At 41.1% G+C, this 21661-nt stretch overlaps 2 protein-coding genes across 5 annotated transcripts in view; one reads left to right on the top strand and one right to left on the bottom strand.

Annotated features, from left to right (window-relative positions):
- RANBP9 (RAN binding protein 9) overlaps positions 1–17402 on the top strand; it is a 40555-nt gene extending 23153 nt beyond the window's left edge. Inside the window, exons 4-14 of one of the 3 annotated variants that reach the window (XM_071553198.1) lie at positions 394–561; positions 3499–3521; positions 5475–5659; positions 6429–6541; positions 7813–7921; positions 9294–9484; positions 10781–10928; positions 12553–12626; positions 14177–14328; positions 15300–15411; positions 15809–17402. In XM_071553198.1, coding sequence (XP_071409299.1) covers positions 394–561; positions 3499–3521; positions 5475–5659; positions 6429–6541; positions 7813–7921; positions 9294–9484; positions 10781–10928; positions 12553–12626; positions 14177–14328; positions 15300–15411; positions 15809–15939 — 1406 coding nt within the window. In that variant the 3' untranslated portion in view covers positions 15940–17402. Of the gene's footprint in view, positions 1–393; positions 562–3498; positions 3522–5474; positions 5660–6428; positions 6542–7812; positions 7922–9293; positions 9485–10780; positions 10929–12552; positions 12721–14176; positions 14329–15299; positions 15412–15808 lie in introns of those variants that run through there. The other 2 variants (XM_071553197.1, XM_071553199.1) reach the window with 2 other exon arrangements.
- On the bottom strand, positions 17138–21471 carry NOL7 (nucleolar protein 7). 2 transcript variants are annotated; one of them, XR_011697653.1, is made up of 9 exons: positions 21193–21471; positions 20353–20413; positions 20200–20273; positions 20031–20062; positions 19056–19152; positions 18276–18397; positions 18117–18194; positions 17367–17486; positions 17138–17267 (listed from the first exon to the last, which is right to left on the bottom strand). XR_011697653.1 is itself a non-coding variant. In XM_071553206.1 (8 exons), the coding sequence occupies exons 1-8, from the start codon at positions 21378–21380 to the stop codon at positions 17419–17421; spliced, it is 720 nt and encodes a 239-aa protein (XP_071409307.1). In that variant the 5' UTR covers positions 21381–21471; the 3' UTR covers positions 17138–17418. The 2 variants fall into 2 exon arrangements, 1 of the variants encoding a protein (XP_071409307.1); XM_071553206.1 differs by having other exon boundaries at positions 17138–17486.
- Between the last annotated feature and the right edge of the window lie 190 nt (positions 21472–21661).

Genomic DNA, 21661 nt, shown 5'->3' with positions numbered 1-21661 from the left:
TGACATATGGTAGCAATAGTTTTGCAAAATAAAAGGGAGAACAGGGGAATCTTCTCTGCTTTGCTGGGACATGTCAGCTTTCTCTCTCTATATATACAGCTTTTCAGATTTCAGCGTTGTAGCTGATTATATTTTCAGTGTTGGTAGTTTTGTACATTCATTTAAAGAGAAAAGTGTGTTATCTGAATTTGCATTATCTGTTACATGCTGCAAACAGAATTACTTGTTCAGCCATTTTGATAAAAGAAGTTGTCATTTTTTTTAAATTTCTTAGATAAGAAATCTCAGAAAGCTGAGCATAATAATTAACCATATTAACCTGGTTTGACTAATCTTTGCATAGTCTCTGATAATAAAAGAAGCGAATCAATTGCAAATGCTTTTGTTCTCTAGGTTGGGATAAACATTCCTATGGTTACCATGGAGATGATGGACACTCGTTCTGTTCCTCTGGAACTGGACAACCCTACGGGCCAACGTTCACGACGGGCGATGTCATTGGATGTTGTGTCAACCTTATCAACAACACCTGTTTCTACACCAAGAACGGGCACAGCCTGGGTAGGGACAGGCACTGCCTGTAGTGATAACGTTATGCCTTTGAGTCTCTTGTCAGTGTGAAACTCTCTTCACATCAGGAACAAAGTGTTTGAGTTGTTCTTATAATTTGATAATCGATGGAGTAATTAAAGAATTGGGAGGAATAATTTCTTGTGTGCCACTGGCACTACCGTTGCTTGTGAACTGGGGAGGATTTGCTTATACAGCATCTCATTCCACAGGGTCTGCATTAATGAACTCACCTGCTAAATCCACAAATAATGCTTGATGTTTATAAGGTGATAGATAATGAGGGTGGTGGATATAGCTAAATTCAATTACTTCTGTATGGGGAACTCCTGGATTTCTCTAGAACCTTACACTGGGTGTTATTCTGAGTACATGTCAGAGAACAGTGTCTTTTGGATGCCCAATTTAGAGTCATTCATAGTTGTGCTAAAGCCATAAATTGTACAAGTTGTGCTAAAATTAAGTCCATTAAATTCTTTTGGTAAATTGTAGTATTACCCAACACTGCAATTATTTTTGAGCTTGAAGATGTCAGGAGTTAAAAATTTCGGTGGAATATCTCCTTCAGTTACTCAATGCAATTTAATGAGTAAAGATAAAGCAAAAAAAAATCTACAGCTTTTAGGGGAGAGTGGGGCTTGGGAAGAAATCCTGAAATTGTGCTGAGTGCAATTGGAATTTCGAAGGGATAAAGCTCAAAGAACAGTAAGGGTTTTGTCCTGGGTAAAATGTGATAAGGAAAAGAGGAGGTAACTTGAAATAAGAAGTTATTGAGGTAGGTAATCTTGAAGTCACTGTTCTGTTTTCTCATGCTGGCAAACATGAAGAAGGTTTGGAAAGTAGGAAGGGGGTGGACATGGTTTAAATTCTTTTCCTGGTCTCTCTGAACAAGACTGCCAGTTTGTCTGCTCAGGCCCTGAGCAAACACATCTCCCTTTGGAGTTTTCCTGCCCCTTCCCATGGCAGGGCTCAGGTGTCTCTTGAGATCAGTCCCAAGGAATCACTTCTGGGATTCTGTTTCTTTGTGATTTATGTTCCTTCTAAATGAAGGAACTGAACTCTGTCTCTGAACTCCTGGGGCACTTGAACCAAGCAGTGTGTGGTTGTTTCATTTGGCCTTACTGCAGGATTTGTTCAAATGGAAGATAAAAAGCCCCTGTTTGCCCTGATCTTTCACTGGGTTAAAGCTGAGAAAGGTCATGTTATTTATTCCCCTTTTGAAGCCATCACAGTGAGGCTGCAGGTTGGGGCAGTTGATCTACTGAAGAGACACTACTTTTCTGCCTACCGTGGTGGTCACACACATGAGGGAGCCAAGAAGGGAAGAGCAGGACCCTCTTTTTCAGTGGCAGACTTAAAACAGACTGATTAGGCCAAAGGTGAAACAACATTGCAAGTGCTGACAATCTGTTTTTACAGGAGAACAGAATGGCAGAGGTGAGGAGGGGCTAATAAAATGTCATCTGTCATAGGCAGAGCCTGACAAAGACTTCATGGATTTCAGGAGGAAACCTGGCAGCTTTTCTGCTGTTGTGGGCTTTGCTGGCTTGAATTTCTGACAGAGGAAAATTGATTCTGTGTTGAGTGGAAAAAGAAATCAGAAATTCTGGCTGCCTTGCTGAGTTGTTAGTTGTCCAGAATTCCTATATGATCATGACTTGGAGGACATTTATATGTTTCCTCTGGGCCACAGATGTGGTCTAGAGTGTAGGAAATCTCTGTTACAAAAAGGGCTAAGCAATTTTCATGCAAGTTTGTAATCCTGGGTTGAAGAAAAACTCCCAAACCAACCCCTTCAGAAAGCCCAACACCTGCACATCTCTCATTTATCTGTCATGCCTAAGCCAGGGCTGTTCTGGAAAAGAGAGGGTTGGATGTCAAAATGTGCCAAACAGAGAAAGTGGGAATAGCTTAGAAAAAGTTAGGGTGAGAACCAGTAATAAATAAAATTATAGCTTTGAGATGTGATGGAAGGAAACAGATTGACTCTGTGTGTCAGCCTTTTGTCTCGAAGATGGGAGTGAGGAATTCAGTTGCTCTTGAGATTTGACATCTTGGTGAAGAATGGAGATTGAAAACAGGGGTGGAAATTAGGACAAAGAGGTTAAAAGCTTTGTTTTCATACTAAATTTGAAGACAATGGTACGAAATAAATGAGAGTTTGAAGGAATAAGCTGATTGGAATAACTACACATTTGTAAGAAGAAAATAAGAAATACTTGGAACAATAAAGGAAATTATGAAATACTGTTATTATTTGGCTATCAGAAGGAAATTCCTGATACTCATTTTTTTAACTGGAAGCTTCCCACCCCCTGAAATTGCCTGAAGTTCCTAAAGTGTTCAGAGGTCAGATGTTTCTCTAATCCTGAGACAGCAAAATCACTCCCTTGGTTTTAGGGTGGATGGATGCTTGTAATTATGTAACAACATATTAAGCTCTTCTGTTTGAAAACAAAAACATGCTGGGCTGGATTAGAGTGCAATATTTACCAGGCTGCTTTGGAGTATCACAGGCATGTGCTGCTTGGGTAAAAATCAAGAGTAGTTATGAAGAAAAGTAATGGCAATCAAGAAGAGACACCATTAAATTTTGATGTCACAGCATCAAGACCTGCCAGTGAAAAAGTATCTCCAGATATTCTTACCCTTCTCCTTAAATTTAATATGTAGATAGAATTTCCTTACTTTCTAATCTGTATAAATCTTATGCCCTATTTTGAAAAAATTAAGGGCAAATTGAGTATTTTTTGAACAAAAGTTACTTTTTGCCAACTTTATTACTCTGGGTCGTACCCAAGCATTGTGGATTTCACTGTACTTATTTCAGAGGTGATTTTGGGTGAGTTTTCTGAACATACAAACTTAAGAAAATGAGGCTAGAATCCAAACACATGGAAATTAATCTTAATTTTTTCTTCTTTCCAGGCATCGCTTTCACAGATTTACCGGTAAGATAAAGTGCATTTTCAAACAGTTTTCCTTTGTACCATAAACAGATGTTTCAGCTCAAAGTAGCATTTTCCTTATGCTTCTTGGAAATACAGTAATAATCTTCTTACCTAAGGAAATACCAGATATTTCTCATCATCACTTCAGTGCTGATTTGTTAATTGAAGCAGAAAGGATTTTAGTTTTACACCAATCCTTATAGGGGGTTTTCCTCTTCAGACAGTTCTAATGGAAGTTTTAGCAGAAAATAACACATGCAAGTAGTTATTACAGACTTGGACACATTCAGGCCTTACATAAAAGTCAAAGTGTATTCAGCACCATCACAGTGTGTGGCTACTTCAGGCATGGTCACTGCAACTCCTGCTTGGTGCCTCATTTTCAAAATCTTTGCTTCAGAAGATCAAATATATATATATATATATTTAAGAAAGCTGCACATATCTGAAGTCTTGTAGCTTTTGTGTCAATTAAATTGTCCTTTCCTTACAATTGGTCTGTGTTCCCTTATGCTGCTGATACAGGAATGATACTGCACTTATTTTCTTTTTTTTTCTCACCCACTTCATTTCTGTTTTAATGTGGTTAAGGTGCAGTGTGTGATGCTCATCCCTCTGGCCACCCACTCCAGGCTGAGGCCTTGGGAGGCAGGGACAGATATTAAGGAAAAATGAAGTCAGTAATAACCCAAGGAACCTCTCAGTCCTGCCAAGGGTTGAGTGCTTTGTGTAGGAGGCCACCACCACTGTCCTGGACCTTTGGGATGCCAGCAGGATCTTTGGGAGTCCAGCCCAGGAAAACTGGCACCACCATCTGAAACATGAAGCTGGACCCTCCTCATTAGAATCTGTTGTTTGCATCTCATTAAAAGATTTAATATTTCTGCTCTGTTGATTAGACTAGAGTAGGGAACACTATGAGCAACGTTTATTAAAAATAAAAGAAAGGTGTATGTGTGAAAATAGAGGCAGGATTGGCTTGGCTTTGGTTTGGAAAAACTATTTTTCTTTTATTTCACCTGCATATTGAAAACTTCTTACTGATAACTGATTTATTTATTATATGGTTCTGTATATCAGCATATCATTATACTGTACCACCATTGTCTGCAGTGTAAATACAATGCAGGTATATTTATAAATAATTTTTAAAAGCAAATTGAAAAAAAAAGACCTTCAGAACAAACCCCCCTTCACCCACTTGTTTGCATTGCCACTGCTGAGGTGCTTGTTGCATTTAAGAATAATTACCTTAATCCCAACAGGCAGATTTTACTTCATGTTTCAGGTTTGCACAGAGACCTAATCTTTAAGCAGAAAATAAAACTGAGACAACAATAAATGCTTTAAAGTCTTTTTCTAGATGTAAGTCCAGGAATTCACGAGAACTTCAATGCACTGTTACAGTTCCTTTTAGATGCCACACTTGGACTTTGAGGCTATTGAGTTTTCTATCCTGTCAGTTCTTACCACTAAAATTCAGCGATGTTTTAACTATTTCACCCCAAAAGGAAAATGGCCCACTTTGTAAGTTTAATTTTTGTTCTCTTTTTAAAAGAAAAAAACTGCTCTTTAAAATTTAATAATAAAAAAGTTGTTATTTAATATTTAGTAAAATTGAAACCAAAAGTTATAAACTTTAGCATAGTTTAAAAAGTGCATTTTCTAACTAGAATGATGAGTAAAACTTCCTTATTTTGAGCTGAAAAAAAATATGACCACTGGGAGTAAAATTAATCAGTTCTTGTATTGCTGTATTGGCAGAAGTTGCTTTTGCTGCTGGTCCAGAGGTATTTTGTTCTTCACTCTACCTGTAGCAGTGGGGACATTGTTACAGAAATGTTAAAAAAAAAAAAAGAAAACAAAACAAAAACCCCAACAAAACCAACCAAACAAACAGAAAGTGGGGAATTTAGAATAAGAGGAAAAAACTAATTACAAAATTTCTTGCAGCCAAACTTGTACCCTACAGTAGGGCTTCAAACACCAGGAGAGGTTGTGGATGCTAATTTTGGACAACACCCGTTTGTGTTTGATATTGAAGATTATATGAGAGAATGGAGAACCAAAATTCAAGCACAAATTGACAGATTTCCAATAGGAGATCGGGAAGGAGAGTGGCAAACAATGATTCAGAAGTAAGACTTTGATTATTGTTCATTTAAAAAAAAGGTTAATTGCATGATTTCAGAGGTCTTTAAAACTATCTATTGTCTTGTGCAAAAAAATGATAGTATTAAGAACTAGTACAAATAGTTTTGTTTGCAGGTTTGATAACAGTGTAAAGTGGGGCATGAATAGATTTTATGTAAGAGTTGTCTTTGTCATTAATTTGGAGTTTATAACAATAACTTTAAGGCTTCTGTTCTGACTTGATCTATCAAGTATGGATTGGAGAGTTCAGAAAAGTTGCCATTGTTGTAATGGGCAGTTTCAATTATCTGGCTCTGGAGGTTTCCCTGTGTATTCTCATGCCAGGTTAAGTTGTGCCTCATTATGTTTCTTGGGAAAATGTGCTTGTGACTTTGCACTTTTTTATTTTTTCAGTGAAAACAAAAGCTGTGCAGAAATTTCACTTCAGCATATGTAGTGAGCAAAAAAAGAAACTTAATTAACAGTTAATATTTGAACTGACCCTACTGGTGATGAATCATTTTTATTAAAATCCATCATAATACAGTTATCCATTGATTATATTTTTAAAATTAGTTTTCTCTCCAGTTTTGAAGAAGATACTGACTCTTAAATGGATTATTTTGTCTGACTTATACAGAGATCTCTGAATTTCAAGTAGAATTCTTTAATTCCGTCACCTTTTTTTAGAGAAGGTTTTTTACATTCAGAAGTTCTTGGTTTCTTACCTGTATTTAATGAGGGCTTTTGGGTTTTGTTTTTGTTTATTTTTAGAATGGTATCATCTTACTTAGTTCACCATGGATACTGTGCAACAGCAGAGGCATTCGCCAGATCCACAGACCAGACTGTGCTAGAAGAATTAGCTTCCATTAAGAACAGACAAAGTAAGGCTGGAAAGCACGTTGCATCCCTTTTTTCCTCCCTTAAATATTACATTAAGCTTTTTCTTAAGCATCATTGTAGAATTCCCTTGCAGCACTGCTCTGTAATACAGCTCTTTGCTGTCATACAAAGTTACACGAGTATGAACTGCTGGTTAGGAAAAATTTGTGCAGTAACACTTTGGAATGTGTTTGATGTACCAGAATGTGGTAAATTACCTGTTCTCTTTTCTCATGAATGGAAGATTGTGATCTGTCAAAGAAATGTGTGTAGTGTCTCTAAATGAGTGTTTGTGAGAGCTAATGGTCAGTCACAAACAGGAATGTAAAACTCAGTTTTGTCAAATGTTTAGACTTTTATCTTAACTGTGACAAGAGACTGAGTTCAGAGAATGTTTTATCAGTTAAACTTGAGTTTTCCTGCTTACAAGGAGAGCCAACAGCAGTTCAGTTCTAACTTGCCATGGCAGGGCTGTTGGGCAGCCTGACTAAGCAGTGCCTTCCTGGTCCATTTAAATCCCTGCTCTATGAATGACTGCACAACATTCCACATGGGGAAACTGCTCTGCTTGAAATACCTCCCAGTTTTGGGGCTGTTTTTCGTTTGGATCAGTTTCTCTGTTGGTGGACAGAGCTGTGAGGCTGTTTGCAGCTTGTGCCAAGTTACAGCTGCAGAAGGGACTGTTGTGAAAACCTTTACTCCTCTGTAACCTGATGGGAAATATGTCTTGTTGTAGGTGAGGGAGACTAAATTTTTGTTTTTCTTAGTCAAAACCAAACCTGTGGGAGTGGGGTGCAATGTGGATGTTCTTGAGTGACTCTAGTTTGGTATGTGCTTATTTATGAAGTTGTGAAAATGAGAAATGAATTGCAGAGTGTCTGCAATCCTATTCTAGCTCTAAGTGCACGATCTGACTACAAAGCAGTTGGATGCTGGCAATAAATATACTGAGTTCTCATTTAGATCTATGTAGGTGGATTGCAGCTCCTAAATTTTCCTGTTGAACATTTTAAGGAAGCATGATCTTTCTTTATACTATTTTTTTCTAAGAGGAAAAAAATCTTGTTGATTGATGGTTGCACTGTCTTTTAATCATTAATGTTACGTGTATTAATCCATAAGCTGTCCATTTAACTGATGTTGGTTTTGGTGAACAGAAATTCAGAAATTGGTTTTGGCAGGATGAATGGAGAACCCATTGAAACAACATAACAGCTGTATCCAAGTTTACTAGAAAAAAATCCTAATCTCTTATTTGTTTTTTGGTGAACAGGAATTCAGAAATTGGTTTTAGCAGGAAGAATGGGAGAAGCCATTGAAACAACACAACAGTTGTATCCAAGTTTACTAGAAAGAAATCCTAATCTCTTATTTGCATTAAAGTGAGTCTTCAAATTATACAGATGTGTGTTTATAGATGGCACAGTACCTTCTGAGACAAGACAGTTACTCATTTAAAGCTTTCACAGAAATTTAAACGAAGTTAAGCAGTGCTTTTTAGAAAATGTGTATATTTCACTTTTTTATGCTCTTCTTATTTGCTACATGTTTAACTAGGTTTTGTCACCAAGGTCCTGGTTTGCAGCATAATTCACATCTCCCTGTAGACTTGCTCTCTAGAGCTGTTTTGTAGTTTTTTAAAATCAATTTTAATCCATTTGGGCGTCAAGTAAAACTTAAAATGAAAACTGATACAGTATCACATCAACAAGGTTGAGAATCCCGTTGGTCTAAGTTGGTCTGTTCCTCCAAAGGGGTGACTGACTTTAAAGATCAGTTTAAACGAGGTGTTTCATTCCATGTCACTTTACCAGAAACCTCTGGCTAAAGCTGTGGAAATTCCATAATCCCAAAGAGTTCTCTTGACTTCCCAGGCACACAATAGTCACCTTCATTCTGGCATTTTCACTTGCCAGCTGTGCTGTTCCTCCAGAATTTTGTATCACATTGCAGTGTTTGAATGTGGAAAAAAATCTGTTATCTCCTGTAAGAACAAAGCACTTTAGTTTCATGTTCAGTTAAGTAACTTGGAATGTGTTTGAAGTCTGTCATGCTCAAGTGCTGAACAGAATTCACAGGGTAGTACTCCAGACTTATCACAGAATTCACAAAATGCAAACGTTTTGATGAAACCCTCCACTTGATAATGTCAGTTGTGTGTTTTTTCTCAATCTGTCTTTTTAAATTTTGCCTGTTGAGCAATTAAAGCATAAAGCAGGAATTCTGAGCTTCCTTAAAGTCCATAGTAAAACCTCCTTATCTAAAATGAAAGCCACAGCCTCTGAGGGGAAGGTTTGTATATGAGGTTGCTTTTCAAACTGGTTTCTAATGCAAATGTTTAATGTTCAGAGTTACCCTTTGCTGTTCCAGACAGTCAAACTATGTTCTCATTTCCTGTGAGACAAATGACAGACATGACAACATAACGACATATCTTTCTCAAGAAATAACCTTCCCCCTGCCAATAAAACAGTTAAAACAAGAAAATACAGTTTAATTTTCTAAACCTCGAGGATTTGCTGACAAACTCTGTCCTTGAAGGATAATAATTCCTGTTCTCCTCCCTCACAAATTTGCAATTGTGTGGTTTTGGCAGAACACTCCAAAGCTCATTGGCGATTGGGTTACTGACATCCAGCATTTTGTCGAGTCAGACTTGTTCTTTATTTAACACTAAACTGAAACCATTGCTATCATTGGTAATTTGAAATGTGCCAGTTGCTTTATTAGCTTAACTTTTTGCCTTTTGTGTAGGGTGCGGCAGTTCATAGAGATGGTGAACGGTACGGACAGCGAAGTGCGGTGTTTGGGGGGCCACAGTCCAAAGTCTCAGGATAGTTACCCTGTTAGCCCAAGGCCATTCAGTAGTCCCAGCATGAGTCCCAGCCATGGCATGAACATTCACAATTTGGCAACAGGCAAAGGGAGCAGCACACATTTTACTGGTAAGTTCTATACCACAGAGATTTGGAAACACCACACCTGTCAAATTCTATGTGATTTTCAGTCCCTGGCCAGTCTAAAAGTTTTATATGTTTTCTGCATGTACTCTTGGTTTTACTGTGGGTTTGCAAAGTGGGTTGCCACCAATTTCTATGAAATGCTTCTCCCTGGGAGATGGAAGGTTCTGATATAAATTTGTGTTGTCCTTCTAACGATAATTTATGGCTTGGGCAAGGTGGTTTAAATCCAGTAAGTGGTAAATAGGATCCATTTCTTATGGTGTTGATGAAGACCTAGCAAGAGCTGTACTTGGTGGTGGAGTAGGGAATAGGCTTTCTGCTGGCAGCCACATTCCAGTTCTGCACAACTGAAAGAGTTCTTAGAGCATTTAGGTGATGGGAAATCTTCAGTGGGAAGCCATGAATGTTCAGAGGAGATCCCTGTGCTTTCCAAAGCACCCCTGCAGAGAAGCTGAGCATGTTCACATGGTATGTGAACATGTCATCCTTGCAGACAAGACTCTTTGAGATAACAGAGACCATCAGCTTTCACTTTGATTTCTAAATCCAAACTAGAGCTGATTGGGAGTGTTTTATTTCCTTATTTTTCTCTCTGGGATGGAGTGGGAAGCCAGTGTGGCCTGGCCACCAGGATCACTGCTGCCCTGTTTCTATATACAAGGGAGCTCCTGGTTTGATAGAACTGGCAATTACATGTTTGCTTCAAATAGTAGTTTCTTGATTAAATTTTACAAGAGTCAGAAGAGATTTTAACCAGACCATCCCAGCATGGTGTGATTTTATTTAGCAAAGCACAGTATTAACAGTTAAAATAATTACATGGTGAAGGAGGGAGGTTGTAAAGCAACATAAAAGATACTCAGCACCAAATTCTGCTGCACATTTATCAAAAGAATTATGTGATTACAGTTAGTAAGGTGCATGTTTGCTGCCAGTCCATAGTGATTAGAGTGGCCTAGAAAACATTTTCAGATCTTTCAGAAACAATGCATCAGTTCTATAAAAACTGATTCTACCTTGGTGCAGGTTTCTGTTTTACTGGTGTGTTAGTACAGCTGAAAAACATTCTCATGTTTGTACTTGTTAAATAATGCTTAATTTCTGCACTGTAGAAAATTTAAGGGTTCAAGTACCAGAAACACGGAGGCAAAGCATTTGGGTTGGTTTGGCAAATCTGCTGTTTACTGACCAGGAACAACTACACTGGACTTACTACACTTTTATAGAATTGTACTTACAAGTTTTTAGATGGTTATAATTGTTAAAACTTTCTTTCAGGGTTTGAAAGTAGTTGCAGTAATGGAGTAATATCAAATAAAGCCCATCAGTCTTACTGTCACAGTAAACACACGACCACCAGCTTGAATGTACCAGAGCTCAACAACATAAATGTATCAAGATCACAGCAGGTTAACAGTTATTCCAGGTAAATAAACTTCAGATTCTTCTAACTTATATTAATAAGGCTTGTGTTGTCCACTTGCTTGCATTGCAGAGAAGAGTTTTCAGTGGGATTTGATGTGATTTTTTTTCCAAGGACAGTGTAAGGGGCCAACAGTTTGGAATCCCTCTGGTGTGCTTTGGTGTTATTTTGATGGCTCAGGCTCAATAGGCTGTTTTCTCCTGTTGGGTTAAAGAAATGCAATGGACAAAAGTAACTTATCTTGCTTATAGCTGTTTATGGTCAGTTTTGAAGCTGTACAGTGAAAGTTAACTGCTTTCTGGCACTTGGGATTTTAATTTAAGCCCCTGACATTGACTGAAGCTCTTTGCATGAAGGTAATGAAAAGTTTCCCAGATACTCTCCATTTGTGGCAGTATCTGCACAGTAAACTTGATTGAGATGTCTGTGAAGTGTGGACTCCCTTTCATCAGATACACCAGGATTGTTTGCCTACTCCAGTCACTGTCACTTGTGCAAACACATTCAATTCAGAGAAAGAAAATAAATTTATTAACCAGGGTTCATGTGGTTATTCAGAAACAGCAAATATTAAGCTTTGGATTGCACAGATGTAGCAGAACCTAATTTGATGTGAAATGCAGCAGCACTCAGCTGTGTTGTCCAAACTGGATTCCCAAAAGTATCATGGAGGGTGTAATGATGCAGTGGTGATAACCAAAAGGATTCCAGTTGGATAGTGATAATTGGGGTAAAAGAGTAAGAGTAACAATTTACTTTTTAACTTCATGATTTCTGTTTGCATCAGCAATTGCCTCTGCCAAAAAGCCTGGCAGTATCCAGGCAACTTGGGAGATTTTTCACAGGAATAAGACAGTTTCTTGGCTGTGCTGTTGCTCAGTTGGAGAGGCCTTTTGGTTTCCTTCCTCAAAGGAAGCTGAAGTATTTTTGGTTGCTTAGAAGCAAGATATTAAACTTCTAAATTTAATAAATTTGGTCTTGACAGAGGTTTGAGGTTGTTATTCTCCATGACAAAATAGAACAGGCCAGGATGCAACTGTCAGCAAAGCTGTGCTGGCATTTTCTAAAGCAGTTCTGTGAAGTTGGTGAGAGCTTCAATGCTCTGAATTTGCCTCTGAGTGTCTCTTCAGTGTTTTGGTCTGCTCAGCATTTGCTTTGGGCTTTTCTTCTTTTGTTTTTCCCCTGTCATTTCACTGAGAGTAAATAAGAGATCAAGGCATTTTTGGAAGAACTGGTTACTTAAATATGATATTTTCAAAGTAGGCTGTGTATTGACTTAGCTGTGTTTAAAAAAAGGTGGGAATTAAGTAAGTTTTCTCAATGCACTTTCTCCAGCTCTGTGTACGTACAGATGCACAAACAAGACTTTTTTGGTGTGTATTTATACTCCTTCTGAACAATGGGGGGGACATGGTTAATTTTTCAGCATCTGAAAACACTATTTTAATGACTGAGACAGTCTTAAAATTTCCATGGTACTTTGGTACCACCAGTTGCTATGGAAGAGACTGTGGTGTGGCTTGGGAATATTTAACAGCAGCTTTTCAGTAACCAAGATGACAAGTACTGTGATGAAGTTGTGAAGATAACCTGAGTACTTACATTTTATTTCTGACTCTCTTTTCAGCAATGATGTAGACATGGAAACAGATCACTACTCCAATGGGGTTGCTGAGACTTCATCCAATGGCTTCCTAAATGGTAGTTCTAAACATGATCACGAAATGGAAGAATGTGACACAGAAATGGGTCTGCAGTGATATTTCTTACATTTTTATTAAGTGATGGCAACAAGGTTATGTTTTTACTTGCAATGCTTCCCAACTTGAAAATTTAGGGTTATTAGCTCAAATCTTAATTTTTTGTTTGTTTGTTTTGCTGTTACTAGATGTGGATCTTATAACCACTGATGTAGGTGGTCCAATAGCAGTGTGAGAACAGGGAAAATGGGTAACTCAGGGCTGTTGAAAGCAGCCTCAGTTTCTAAGGAAGTACCTTTGAGAAGAAGGGATCACCCCTGGGTTTGGCTTGGCAGGTTGTTTCTCCCTCTTCCCATTAATGGTTCTTATGGCATCTTAGTGATCCACAGTAAGTGTAGAAATTCTAAATCTCTTATATTGAAGAATGCAAAGTGCTAATTTTTAGTGCTTAAGGAAACAGCTGTATTTGGGAAATGTAAAAAAAAATCAAATTTTTTTCATGCTTTCCACCAAAAAATACTGTTTAAATTAAGTTTTTGTTACTTAACCTTTGTGAAAAAAGAAATGTGGTTCCTCCACCTACACTGTTTACTGCCCCCAGTTTGAGTTTGATGGTTTTTTGCTTTTTGAAGTTTTTATGTATTCCTTGAGGGCTGTCTTTGTAATGTCCAGTAGGCAGGTATTTTCTAGGGGTGCTGTGCTTAAATCTAAGGAAAAAAAAGTGGCCATTTAAAAATTTTTGTTTGAAATAGTGGTCAAAATACATCACTAGATAGTGGAGTTAAAGTCAGAAAGGAGAATGGTTTTGTATTTCAAGTGTACATCAAAATGCTTGTTTGAGACTTGATTCCATTGATGAGAAAAGGCAAGGAATGGATAAATTACTTTTTCGTAATATGTTGTAAATTTTAAGAAGGCAGAACTTTCAGAGAAGCCAAGGATTGATTTACTATTCATAAATTGCATCAATATATTTAAGATCACTGGTATTGGGGAATATTGTAGCAAACAGTAAAGAAATCTGTTGTAGTGTTCTGCTTGATTACAGAAGCCTGAAATATCTGAATTATTAAGATAATATATTCTACAAGGAGTATGAACAGTCTAAATGATTGTCTTGTTGCAGAATCCATCACGGCTGTTCAGGAAGGTCACAAAGTTTTGCCCTCAATTAGCAGTTCTGGATTTGGCATATCTTTAGAAATGCAATCCCAAAGAATTAAAAAAGTAGAACTGTGTGGATATTTATTGTTTTTTAAACTCCCCTAAAATTTTAGGCTGCCAAACTAACCACACTAGTCTGGTTAGTTTTAAATTAACCCTTGCAAGATGAACATGGTTTTAAATTAACCCTTGCACGTGCCAACAGCCTCTGTTAGTTAATGAAGTCTCCTGCATGTTTATAGAGGAGCAATTCAGTGCTCAGTACAGGACATGGTGCCAGGGGCTCTGTGAGCAGCACCTGCCCTGGGATCAGAGCAGGTTCTCTGGCTCCAGAGGTGGGTGCCCTGGGCTCTGGGGGTGCTGGTGCTGACAGTGTGGTTCTTGCAGAAGTAGATTCCAGCCAGCTGAGACGCCAGCTGTGTGGGGGCAGCCAGGCAGCCATCGAGAGGATGATCCACTTCGGGAGGGAACTGCAAGCAATGAGCGAGCAGCTAAGGAGAGAATGTGGCAAAAACACAGTCAATAAGAAAATGCTCAAGGTATGTTTAGTCTCGAAATGGTGGTGTTGAGGTGAATAACTGTGCTGCCCAGCAGGACCTTTCCACAGCATGTCATGCTGGGCTACTCTTCTGTTTTAACTCCCTGAAGGGAAGTTCTAGTCAGGTGGGGATTGGTCTCTTCTCCCAGGCACTCCGCAAGAGGGCACGATGGGCTCAAGCTCTGCCAGGGGAAATTGGAGAGCAGAAAAAAATTCTTTGCAGAGAGAGTGCTCAGGCATTGGAATGGGCTGCCCAGAGAGGGGGTGGATTCCCCATCCCTGGAGGTTTTTCAGCTGAGCTTGGCCGTGGCACTGAGTGCCATGATCTGGTAAAGGGACTGGAGTTGGATCAAGGGTTGGACTTGATGATCTCACAGGCCTTTTCCAACCCAATCCATTCTATGATTCTATTTTTCTGTGTGTCTCAGAACAGTGTTCTGGTCAGCTGTGGTGTAGCACAGTCCCCTGTCTTGTCTGTGCAGCACATTACAGGGAAGATAATTCTGTGCTGTAATACAATTAAACCCAGAAATTAACTTTAGCACTCTCACTGCTGACCATGTAATTTGGCCTCTTGAATTGAAGTGCTGTTTTTGTCTCTAATGATAAATGAACCACAAGAGGATTGGTAGAGATGCCCAAAATGTGCTCCTTTTAGTACTGTTTGTATTAATTAGTTTACCTTGATTTGAGACTGCTGTGGAAAAGAACTCCCTTGCCAAAGAACTGCATGCAGTTTTGTTTGTTTTCTCTCATCCCATCACTTATTAAAATACTGCTACCTTTTGCCTTGCTGTTGGGAGCAGCACTGCTTGCTCCAAACAGAACACATCCTGTCACAATTTCATTTTATTCTTCTGTATTGATGGGCACTGACAGTTACCTTCATGATTCTGAATCAGAAAGAAAATCCTCCTTGTTTACACTAACAGGATATAGCTGTGAAATGTAATAAAAAACATCTTCCCACAGGATGCATTCAGTTTACTGGCATATTCCGATCCCTGGAGCAGCCCTGTTGGAAATCAGCTGGACCCCATACAACGAGAACCAGTGTGCTCTGTACTTAATAGTGCAATACTAGGTAGGTGCAGCCTGGTGGCTCCCACCTGGGTGGGGAGTGTCCCTTTCTGGTCCCACACAGGTGCCCCTGCTGGCACTGGGTGACTAGCAAACGAATAGCAATGTTGGGACACGCTCTTTTTGGAAGAGAGGGGTAGTTTTGGGGGCCACTTTAATGTAAGTGATGCTTGCCTGTTATTTTTCAGACCATAAGTGGGCCTGTTCAATAATGGTACTTGTGAAGGCAGTTAGAGGAGGAGCAACAAAGTGCCATTTTCAGTCTTGCTCCAAGAGCAAACTTTGAAAGTAAACACAGGCATTTTGAAAAGAGTGATATAAGCAAGCTCAAATTTCAAGTTTTCACTGCTTTGCTCTGCAATTAATCATGTCTTTTACCTGCCACTGTGCTTGTTTTGCAGAGACTCACAATCTGCCAAAGCAACCACCGCTTGCCCTGGCCATGGGACAGGCGTCACAGTGTCTGGGACTGATGGCCCGGTCGGGCATCGGCTCCTGCGCGTTCGCCACAGTGGAGGATTACCTACACTAGCTATGCATTGGGAGGGCTGAAAGGTGGTGTGGCATCTTCAACGTGGAAAGTAAACCAGCTCTGCTGACTGGAATTTGGAATTTTAATTATGTACTAAGGACAAGTCTGTCGCTTTATGTTGCTTCCTAGTTTACAGCATGATGCAAATGATTTCTAACTTAGTGTTAGGAGAAAATTTCCATCTTTAAACCTCTTAGACAACTAAGAGTTGAAAATATCACTGGGTAACGTCAGACATCCAAATTGACAAGTACCAATCCTTGAAACGATTGTCCAAAACAAACCAAAAATCCTGCTACCCTGTGGTGGGACGGAAGACTAGAAAACATGGATGTATTAGCATGTGGGTGATGTAAATGTCAAGCAGGATGACTTGCCAACCTCCACCCCCATTGTTACATAGTTCAATCAGTGTAATTTGCAAAATGCAAATGGTTTGGATATATAGTGTTGATGGGAAGAAATGATATTTTTTAATGTGTACTGTAAAACTTGAATTACTCAGGAGCTGAGTGAATATGTTTGTTGCTACTTACAATCCCAACCTGTTGATCTTAGTAGTTTTTTTGTTTTAACATGGTCTTTTCAACTTTGTTTCCTTGTTTAACTACAGACAGCTTCTGTTGTGTAGGCTCACCAGTTTAACTGTTGTATTATAACAGTATTACATGTCAACACAGTGTGGTTATGACCTATTTATATAAAAACCAAATATTTAGTCAATTTACAGTCTTAATTTAATCTTTGTACACCTTGCATTTTTAAAAGTGCTTAAATAGTACTATATTGCAATAAAATGTAGTGATATCATTAATTAACCAGCCATTAAAAACTTACTTCTACATACATGGTAGCATGGAGTGGTATGCTACATTGTCTTGGTTCTAGAACAGTGGTTCCCATGTAGACCTGTGAGTGGAGAGCTCATTGCTCCAGCCAGGAATACCACTTCCTTGCAGCTGCTGAGCTGTTGGAAGTTAAAGGCTTACCATGTTCTTGGCCACAGGGTGACTCTAGCAAGGCTGAGTCCAGGCACTGATGGAAGGTTAGTCAGTACTCCCTGAAGATGAGGAAAATCCCTTACTGCTTGACAGTAATCACAGGGCTCCAGGGAAGGATGTGAGCTGACTTAGTGATTCTGCTATTAGAGATGCAAGTAACTGAAGCAGCAGCTGTAAGAAATGCAGCACCCCCAACAGTAGGTACAACAGGACTCATCTTTATTCTCTGCAAAGGCATTGCCTCATAGAGGCAGCTCAGCAAGCCTGGTCCCAACACCAGCTGTTCTACAACACTGCCCTGCTGCTCTGGAGCTTCCCCAAGAACTTCTGGAAGGAGGAAGGAAGAGAACAGGAAAGTCTGATCAGTCCACAATGTGGTGAAGGTCAGTGCTGAAAGCAAAGTGGGGAAAAAAATACTGTTGTCACCATTTTCAGTAAAAGTCCTGAACAGCATCTTCTGAATCAGTTGTCTCCAGACTCAATTTTTAGTCTGTGCTGCAATCCAACGTTTCTTAAACTTTGCTGCTTTTTCCTTTTTTTCTTGACCTTAAAAAAAAAATATAGCTGTTAGTTAGTTGCCTCTCTGCCAGAGAAGCAGCAATCCACTGACTGCTGCAGCATTTCAGAACAGAACCACTAACTGGAATGCTGATAAACTTCCTATGGTATTTCTCACAGACCAGGTGCCTTCCACAGGCCATAGGGGCACCAGCTTGCACCACCCTGCCTGCTTTAAGCATCAGAAACTTTTGCCCTTGGTGTCCATGAGCCTCACAGACTGTGTGGGTGTGAGTCTGTCTCCAGGACGTGCTATTTCTGAACACAGAAGTTCTGGGAATTTGGTATCTCTGCTTTGAAGTTTTTCACATATATGAAACACCTTCAACAGCTCAGAGACCGGAGGCTAAAACAACAGTTATTAAATTATTTATTTCACCAAGCACCCACAGCTTCTTAATGTATCAAAAATGAGGGGTTTTTTTCAAGTTGTGCCCCTCACACCTCTCATGATACCCACTGAGGCTGTAATGCCCTGCTGCCCTTCCCTTACTATCACATTCTTGAGTTAGAGGTTCACAAGCCCCAGCCCTCTGACAGGGGAACACTGGTTTTACTCAAGTGTACTTTTAACTACCTATGCATAAAATAGCACCTCCTTTGACTTTTTATACTCACCCCAAGATTTGTCCACAAACTGAACTGCAGCTTTTTTAACTGGGTCTTTCTTGTTTGCAAGGGAAAAGAATTCATTTGCTGAAATGGAAATGAGTGTTAATTACCAAGTTTAAGCCAGACAAGACTAAATGCAGAGCCCGCCCAAGCCCAACTGCTCACCCTGCACCCGGTTGGTGTGTGGCCCATAGAGCTGAGCCTTCAGAAATTCTTGGGCCAGCTGTTGGTGCAGGCCTGTTGAACTCTGATCTTTTAAGCACACAGCCATGTAGTTTCCTTTTGACCTAGTTAAAAAGACAGATACAAATCCCTGTAGCATTGTTACAGAACTCAGAACAAGACATACCAGTGTGGCAGCTTTGCTCCTTGAGCACAACAGCAGCCAGTGCTGGTTTCTGATGCTGAGATCAGGTTGGTGGCTGTACTAAAAAAATAAAAACTGGGACCAATACTCTTAAGCTGTTCTTATTGCCTCTGTGTGCCTGAGTTGTTCCTTGGGAGTCTCCAACTAGTCCTATTAGAAGCTAGTGCAATTTCTCTCTAGGGACATCAGTGACAAAGAAATAAAGAGGAAAGGTAAAAAAAGATTGAAATGCAGGAATTCAGTGCTCAACCTCCACCCCTATAGCAGCACATAAACATCATGTGCACTGCTGTGCATAGGAATGCCCAGTTATCTCATAACAGTTATGTATACATAACATATACAAATTATTTATGTTACAGATTTTGTAATATACATATATATATATACACACACTAATATATACATATGTGTGTGTCTGTACATACATATATACATATACACACACACACACACACATACACAAACAATTAAGGTGACCCAACTGCAGCCTTCCAGTACCTGAAGGTACAGATTCTCCACGCAAAAGCTGCCACATGGGCACAGACACCCTCTGGATCATCTCCTCCTCCTCCTACCTGGCACTCTTGCTTCTCTTGCCTTCCTTCACCTGCGTTTCAGCTTGGCCTTGCTTTTCCTCCTCAGCCTCATCTTCAAGTTCTTCATCTGAAGTAACTGGAAAACAAAATTTCCCAAACATTACGAATCAAAACTGACAAGTGAAAAAGGAAGAGGAATTAAACAAGCATTTTTCAGAAGCACTGAGAAGTAAGAAAGGCTGTGAGAGAGGAGGAAATGTGCTCAGGGGAGCAACTCAAAGTACTGCTGGCCAGCGTTCCTCCTGCTTGACATCAATAAACCAGGACAAAAATTCAGTGCAACGCAACAGCTGCAGGTAACCCAAAAATGGGAGTTCAGCCTCAGCTCCAGTCTCATCTTTTTTTCAGCTCATCTCTTTGTTATGCCAACAGATTTTTTTAAATAAAAGGAAGAAAAAGTAGCAGTTTATACCATCCAGCAATGTAATTCTGTGAAATATGGATGAGAGAATTGCTTAAATAAAAGGGGTTTTGTAAAATACTTTGAAGTACAGATGAAAACAGCAGCAATAAATTCTAGAATCTTGATTTTGTAGTTCTGAATTTGAAAAAAAGTTATATTTTACACATGCTATTAAATTCTAGTTTGATAGGCAAAGTATGAAGCCAACTTGACTCTCTCCAGGAAAAGTCTTTAGAACTTAAACAATTTAAATCTCTTTGGCAATCCTTGCTTTTTCTGCTGTAACACCTGCCCACAATTTCCTTAAACACCTCAGACTATTTCAGCTGAAACCACCATACAACAAGTGCCTTCTGTAAAAGCCGTTAAGAATTAGACTAAATGTGACATTGGATTTTTCCTCAGATATTTTTCCTTGGGAAAACACAATCTGTCTGATCTGTTCAGACTTTCAAAAGGTCTTTACCAGGGTGCTCCCACTGCAGCTCTGGCACAGGAATAATGAGCTCTTAAGAGATCAGAAGTGCTAATAAAGCAAAGCTGTAGCATACCGTGGTCATCTGCTGGAGCACATTCAGTCGGTCTGGGGAGCAAGGAAAAGGCAGCAGGTTACTCTTCTATTATCCCAATTCGTGCTTCCTTCGTTGTTTCCAGCCCAGGACCTCAAGGGGCGGGAGGTGCCCACTGAGCCCCCGCCCTCATTCCCAAACCCCCTCTCACCGTGCGGGTGGTGCAGAGGTGGCAGCCACATCCTGCAGCTCCTGCAGCACAGCCTCGGGCAGCAGCCTGCGCTTCTGCGGGGGACAGGAGGGTCAGCCGGGCAGAGCCCGCGCCCGCCGGGGCCGGGAGGGAGCAGGGAGAGCATTCCTGTACCTTCTGCTCCGCGAACAGCTCCTGGTGCCGCCGCCGCTTCTCCTTCTGCTGCTCCCGGTGCCTGCGGAGAAGGAAAGGGAGGCGCCGTGAGAGGGATATACACGGGCTGGGAGCGGGATAGGGGCAGAGGAAGGGGGGAATACGGGGAGGCAAGAAGGGATAAAGGAAGAGGGTAAAAAGGGTGGAGGGGGATGACGGGGGTAAAGAGGGATGAAGGGGGGTAAAGAGGGATGAAGGAGGGTAAAGAGGGATGAAGGAGGGTAAAGAGGGATGAAGGGAGGTAAAGAGGGATGAAGGGGGGTAAGGGGAGGATGAAAGGGGGTAAGAGAGCGGATAAAGGGGGGCAAGACAGATGAAGGGAGTTAGAAGGGGGATAAGGGGGCATTAGGAGGGGGGATAAAGGACGGGTAAGATAAGGGGGGACCGCAAGAGGGATGAAGGGGCAGTAAGGGGAGAGTAAGAGGGATGAAGGGGCAGTAAGGGGAGAGTAAAGAGGGATGAAGGGGCAGTAAGGGGAGAGTAAAGAGGGATGAAGGGGCAGTAAGGGGAGAGTAAAGAGGGATGAAGGGGCAGTAAGGGGAGAGTAAAGAGGGATGAAGGGGCAGTAAGGGGAGAGTAAAGAGGGATGAAGGGGCAGTAAGGGGAGAGTAAAGAGGGATGAAGGGGCAGTAAGGGGAGAGTAAAGAGGGATGAAGGGGCAGTAAGGGGAGAGTAAAGAGGGATGAAGGGGCAGTAAGTGGGTAGTAGGGGGGATGAAGGGGTGGTAAAAGGGTAGTAGAGGGGATGAAGTGCTCGCGAATGTCCATTCGAGGGCTGAGATGCCCGGGGCTGTGTCCGCACCTCCGCGCCGCCTCCCCCACGAGCCTCCGCTCGGCCTTGGCCGCCTCCCTGGCCACGCCGAAGGGAACCTGCTCGGGGGCCTCGTCCGCCTCGTCCGAGGAGGAGCAGGAGGAAGAGGCCGGGCTGGGGAGCACAGCCCGAGTCCTTCGCTTGCCCGCGGCCACCGCCACCTTCCCTCGCCGCGCCATGGCCGCGCTGCCGCCCCGGAACCGCTCCTACCTTCCGCCGGGAATTGAGGGAACGCCGGGAAATACCGGGGCAGCCCCGCCCCCGGACAGACACGGGACACGGACAGGCACCGGATACGGGCAGTGACGGCCGCTCCGCCCCTTTATTGCCGAACGCACCGTCCGGACAGACACGCCGCTTTCGCTCCCCCCCGCGCCGCAGCATCCCCTGCATCCCGCAGCATCCCCTGCATCCCGCAGCATCCCCTGCATCCCGCCGGGATGCTGCAGCATCCCCTGCA

The sequence above is a fragment of the Pithys albifrons genome, chromosome 4 (assembly GCF_047495875.1).
Source record: "Pithys albifrons albifrons isolate INPA30051 chromosome 4, PitAlb_v1, whole genome shotgun sequence".
NCBI classification, from domain to species: Eukaryota; Metazoa; Chordata; class Aves; order Passeriformes; family Thamnophilidae; genus Pithys; species Pithys albifrons.
Note: the sequence above shows the minus strand (reverse complement) of the source record. Positions and strands in the feature narration are given on the sequence as shown.